The sequence below is a fragment of the Lygodium microphyllum genome, chromosome 10 (assembly GCF_053477565.2).
Source record: "Lygodium microphyllum isolate KBCC chromosome 10, Lygodium_microphyllum_v1.1.10, whole genome shotgun sequence".
NCBI classification, from domain to species: Eukaryota; Viridiplantae; Streptophyta; class Polypodiopsida; order Schizaeales; family Lygodiaceae; genus Lygodium; species Lygodium microphyllum.
Genome location: NC_141144.1, coordinates 41,211,844 through 41,217,930, shown reverse-complemented (window position 1 = coordinate 41,217,930; position 6,087 = coordinate 41,211,844). Strand labels below are relative to the sequence as shown.

Here is a 6,087-nt window from a genome sequence, read left to right as displayed (position 1 = left end):
ATCCTATTTGGTCACTTTTGGTTTTTTCTTATATTATGCTTCAAGATGCCATTATGTTAAGTTATGCTATTGTGTATAATTTTTTATTACTGAAAGAAGAAGTGTGCAGGTCGAAATATTATTCCATGTTTAACACAATATCACACATGGATTTGAGGGGTCTAGCCATTTGAAAGGGACCGAATCCTTGCTAATTATTTTCACTGTACCTTTTGGTATATGCATTAGTAGTCTTTTTTGCACACATTGGAATAATCCTCAATATAAGCACTAGTATATACCCATGAAATTTTTGTGTACATTTTTTTGGATATTCCAACATTTATATAACCATATTGAGATAGATCTTATACCGATGTGTATTCCAATGATGGGGTTCCACATTCTTAAACAATTCCACCCAAATTTTCATACTAAATTTTGCCAGTATAGTATTCATATGTGGCAGTGGTTTATAAAGATTATATGTAAGTATTTTTACTAGGTACAATTAATCTCTTGATTATGGAAAAGCTCTCTATATTTTAAATAGAGCTAGAACCATTAAAGTAGATCAATATAGGCTAGAACCGATCTTAAAACAATGTATGCTAGCCTAAATACAAAAAACGTAAGATTGATAAGAATAACCCATAAGCCAAAAGAAAGGTCATAAAGTAGCTTGAAGGCTTCAAAGTTCACAAGAGTAAAGTAATTAGGAATAGTGTCACTTGAAAACCCTAAAGTGAAACCCTAAAAATTAAAGAAACCCTTAGCCAGAAGGCTTAAAGACTCTTATTAGGAGAATTTAAGTGAATGAAGAGAGGATAGAACTATACATATCATGGTACACATTTTAAAAATTGTTAATAATTTTGAAAAGGCTTTTCTTTTCAATGTTATGATCGATCTTGCACCATAAAAAGAAAAACTGTCTAATGCAAATGACCATTAAAGGGAAAACCCAAGCCAACAAGTCATAAGCATGTTATGGATGTTGGGCAGTGACATTGAGGGATGAGGTTCATCATGTTGTGGGATATGAGTATGTAAGAGAGAGTACTCATGTATCTTGCAGTACAAAGGATTAAGTGGTAATATGTAGGACTATAGTTGAGGTGCATGAGAGCATGAGAGCTTTCATCTCATAAATCTCCCATAGATATTGAAGAGAGTTATGCTACATATAGCCTAGTCTCTTGGGATTAGAAGGTTCCATCCTTGGTTGGAAAATTTTGTCCACTCGAATAGGGATGTGCCAAGGAACATTGTGTAATGTGGGAAAAAAGAGAGCACTAATTATATATTTCATATCACAATAGCAAAAAGTCTTTAGAATATTAAAGTAGAATGTTGAGAAAAGTGGGTGCGTCCGATTGCAACGGTCAATCTCTATCGATAGGTAGAATTGATAAGTCCCTAGCTTCCTAACTCTATGAAGGGCCATTAGAGTGTTACCACCTTTGAGAGGATAGAACCCAAGCTAATATATCCCTAGGCAAACACAGAATGGTAGTGCACTAGTCCATGAGGCAATGGAACTCCCCATGAACTAAGTGGAGGGTTGGCTACTCGTTTTTTTGATAGATTGCAAAGTCACTCTTCTTAGATGGGCACAAGATTTCTATTAGGATGATGACCCTCCAAATGCTTCCACTCTCCCAAAATAGAATTAGAACTTTGACGTCCAACTAAGTCTAATTTTCTTGGAAGGGGGGACTATATGGTGATGTGCCTAGGAGTTAAGGGCTTTGGTCAACTATTTGGGGAACTCTCTAGGGATTAGGGAGAAGGTATCTCATATTGAATATCCACATATTTCACTTAGGTGATTTTTCATACGCACCAATGGCTCTTATACGTTGCTACAATGGGAATGAACCAGCATAATGTTTTTCTAATTTGTATTAACCCTAGTAGCAAAAACCAAACCATTAAGAGTCATTATACTTAATAATGCACCTCTTAGTCACTCTCCATCTACAAACCGAAGATGTAAAAAGGTAATAGAAAAGAAATCTTGTCAAGCACTTTCACATAAATTGAAAACCCTTTAGAAAAACTTTAGATTGGAAGGATTTTGTAGCTTAGTTGTTTGTGTGAATATTCGTTTTATTATTTTCTAGCTAGTCTTTCTCTGTTTGTCTAAATTAGATTTTTTTTCTCTTTTTCATTTTGTTTGGATTTGTGAGTGTGAAAACTTGATAGCCTTGATCGAGATTGGAGTTTTTCTGAACACGTTCAACCTAGAGTTAATTGGTAGCTACTGAACATTTTGAAACAAGTATATTTCCTTGCTAATATTCTTGCATTACACGACAATTTTGGACTCACAAGCACTTCATGTTAGACTTGTCAAATGCACTACACTCTGGGGTTGTCTCTTGATTTTATCAATTACTTCCATGCCAAGGGTCGGGTTGATGCACATTTTACACCATCATTGAGTACTAGCACCGCATGATACCCACTGCAACTATATGCAATAAATCTTAAATGCACGTGCATTTGAGAGAGTACCTTATATTATGCACACGTAGTTCTTTACACGCACGAGAGTTCAGATATTCATCACCAAACTAGGAATCACAGGTTCAGTGAAAAAGGTGGTTGGGTAAGCTTGAGGGTCATGAAGGATGCTTGCAGTTGTGAGATGCGTCGTGGAAAAAGGCAGAAGAAAAGAAGTGATGCATATAAGAGTGCATCAAATACTTATTGGTGGTCCACTTTTAACGTGTCTACCATAGGAAGGCTCATGCAAATGTCACATATGCGGATACTACACTAGTCCCAATAAGGTTCTTTCTACCTCACTAAAATAGTGACCCTAACGAAAAGGGTGGCCTTTGAAAGAACATCAAATTAAAGAGATTGGATTGTTTGGATAGACTATGGATGCGAGAGTGACTTCCAAGGCAAGGCAAAACAACTCTTCATGAGAGATTATTTTGTATCCGAACAACGTAGTCACAGATTGGTGGTGCTTGATAGTTTAGGGCACTGGATTCACAAAATGGCAATTGTGGCGGATTCCCCCATCAACATCTGTTTTGATGCCAACATTGCCCATGCTCACCATGGAGGTAACAAAGTTGTGGAAGAAGGCAGTCTCATTGCGGGCATACTCCAACACCAAAGCCTTGATCTCCGGGTCTACTTCTTGTGAGAAGAGGGATTGGTCGGAGGAGAATACTCCTCTTCCTTGTGAAACGTCCACATAGTAGCGATTGTCAAACTTGGTGGCAGTTGAGTCGAGGAATGCCCCCGCTGCATGGTCTTTGCTATGCTCGGGGCAGCTCCTGCGAAGCTTGAGGGCAAATGTGTCGTCGATGGTGGGGTCAACCTCATCGACGCTGTTGAAGTGGAAGAGCCTTGTGTTGAATGAAGAGCAATGGGAGAAGCCCAAAGTATGTCCTCCTGCAGTTGTGCAGACGGAATTAGAGTTATGGTGAAATGATTAATGTCCTACTCCATTACTGTCAGCCTCGACAAAGGAAAAAGCGCTAGTCATATAGATTAGGTAAAAGATGTGCAATGGTGAGGCCAAAAGTTAGGAAGAGGATGACGAAAGAGTAAACATGATTCTTAATCGTCTAGAGCAGTGCTGTTCAGCAAAACAACCAATACCGATCTACTTACCTGAGAGGGTCACCATGTCCACTTTTGAAAGGTTTCTAAGGGAGAAGCTCTGTATGAGTTGGGACACATTGAACGTTGGAGCCGGCAGACTTCTTGTTGCTGATGCATTTGAAACCTTTCCATCCTTGCGTCCTTTAAGAACAGACCAATGTGGCCCTCCAGACTACAAACATGTATGAACGATATTTTAGGAAGCAGAATATACGAGCTGCCAATATAGCATGCGAGTAATTCGGGGTGGCACAAGCGTTAGATAGAGTCTGGCTGTCAGAATTAGCGGTGTTGAAAGCTATGATCATTGCATTAATCTTCAGCAGAAGAGACGTACTACACGCTATAGCCAACCAAAATTTAAGAAAAGGATCAGTTGTTGAGACAGTACCAGCACCACGGCATCCCTTGCAGCAATGGCAAGGATGTCGGCACAAGACACCACATTCGGGCACGCTGATTCAATCTCCGCCTTAGCATTGTCGATGACGTAAAAGGCGTGCAAAGAGACGTTTGGAGGGGCATCCTTTTCAGCAGTGTTGTTGGCCGTAGAATCGATTAGTATGAACCCATCACAACCCTGGAGCGATTTAGTAAAGACGATCAGACGATAATTGCTGCGCAATAAATGATAAGCGCCTTGCAACTGAAGGTTTATAAGTTGAGTACCTCGCGTCAATTTATCAAATTTCAGGCTTAAGTTCAACTGTACAGTCCAGATAATTTTACGATGTTACGTACCTCGATCGAGCTAGCGATACAACTCAAATCGAGTAACAGTATACAATCATTACCTCGACGAAGCAATCGTGGAAATGCATGCGCAGAAGCCCGGCAGGGGCCTTGGGGTCGTGCTTGGTTGCTTTCTTGACTGCGTGGCGGACATATTTCTCGACATGGGGGCAGCTGTGCTTGTAGTAATCTGCTCTCAGCAATGGCGGATCAGTACTACTTATACTCGATCCTGTGGAAGGAGACGACGTGGCTGCATGGACAGGACTGGGTTGATGATCAGCAGCTGCAGCTGTGCTGCTACCGGTTAGGTGGATCATGCCGAAGAGAAAGGAGGCAGCGGCAATGAGAAGCACAACGGATGCACCTGGCATATTATGCTTAGCAGTGCTATTCATTGACAGAAGCTGATGGTTAGCCATTGATAACACTGATAAGTCGTAGAAGATATTATGAGCACTAGGCCGTCTAATTATGGATGTGCGGTATGTTACATGTACAAGTCTAATATCCACTTCACGTCTATAATATTGCGATCTGGGTCTCTCTTTATATGAGTCGTGGCGCCCCGCTCGGAGCTTGCCTTCATGTCCACTTTATGTACGATTGACGTTGGCTCTCTGGTTTCCGATCGTAACTCGTGTGCTGCCAATCAGTTAACAACACACGTGAGACAACGACGGCCAGCCTGCAATATTGAGTGCCCTAGCTAGCCTTAATCCTCAATAGAAATGATCTTGTTGAGGCCTTCTTACGATACCAAATGTGGTTGGGGAGACGTCCTGCAAAAATACATTTCATGCCAACCTACAACGTCCTCGATCATTGCAAATTCAACGCACACCCACGTTTAACTAATTCGAAGCCTCGATCCCCATCACCTTCGAAGCTTTGACCTCCTCTTTTGGAATCATACTTTGGAAAAACAAAAAGCACTAGTGCATACTAAAGAAAAACTAATCATACTAGAGAAAAACTAATCATATTAGAGAGATAAATGGTAGGAATACAATGATATAAATACTATCCTTGTGATATAGGATTATCATGGTTGAAAAAGCTCAAGTCTCACAAAGGTAAGAAAATGAGAGTGCTTATGAATTGGCTACATATATAATCAAATCATGTGTATCACAAAATGAGCACACTATGATGTAGTAAGTGCTAAAGAGAATCATGTTAAGTGGTTAGAAACAGGGCTTCAAGTGTAACCCAATTGGTTAAAATTAGATGAGAATCAATATGATTTTTCAATTGAGAGACACAAAGTAAAGAGAGAAAGACAAATGTGTATTATTTGAATAAGACAAAGAGAGTAAATTTTGATCTCATAATCCCAAAGGCTAGCTTTCGAGAGTTATCCATGATATTAAGAGATTAGATATGCTTAGCCTAAACCATTGTGATTTTGGCAATAAGAGCTCAGAGAAAGAAAGCAAGAGAATCCATAGAAGAAGAAGACAATAACAATTAAACTAACTAGAATATCTGGAATATTCAAGATTCCAACAATAATCTGTCTTGATCATATTCGAGCTTTGGCTCAGATTTAGTACAACATATACAATCCCTTTCAAATGATAAATATGAGATGATAGTGTGAAGAAAAATTTGATTTGATCCAACTCAAAAGATTTTTAGTGTGCTATACTTCAATCCAAGTTCTCATCCTGAAATTGGACTTTAGACATGCATAGATTATAGCAAAAAAGAAGCAACTCATATCTATCAAAATACCATGGCATT

General features: G+C 39.3%; 1 protein-coding gene across 1 annotated transcript; it reads right to left on the bottom strand.

Annotated features, from left to right (window-relative positions):
* Positions 1-2,438: 2,438 nt before the first annotated feature.
* On the bottom strand, positions 2,439-4,851 carry LOC148029924 (peroxidase 66-like). Its single transcript, XM_087687153.1, has 4 exons — positions 4,404-4,851; positions 4,001-4,189; positions 3,619-3,781; positions 2,439-3,396 (listed from the first exon to the last, which is right to left on the bottom strand). The coding sequence occupies exons 1-4, from the start codon at positions 4,761-4,763 to the stop codon at positions 2,972-2,974; spliced, it is 1,137 nt and encodes a 378-aa protein (XP_087543279.1). The 5' UTR covers positions 4,764-4,851; the 3' UTR covers positions 2,439-2,971.
* Between the last annotated feature and the right edge of the window lie 1,236 nt (positions 4,852-6,087).

What these genes read in the sequence shown, in the direction of transcription:
- LOC148029924 (XM_087687153.1), bottom strand. Translation starts at nt 4,763, where the DNA reads ATGGCTAACCATCAGCTTCTGTCAATGAATAGCACTGCTAAGCATAAT. An exon ending in TCCACGATTGCTTCGTCGAG is followed by an intron (nt 4,190 to 4,403) that starts GTAATGATTGTA and finishes AAATCGCTCCAG; the next exon opens with GGTTGTGATGGGTTCATACT. An exon ending in CAAGGGATGCCGTGGTGCTG is followed by an intron (nt 3,782 to 4,000) that starts GTACTGTCTCAA and finishes ACATGTTTGTAG; the next exon opens with TCTGGAGGGCCACATTGGTC.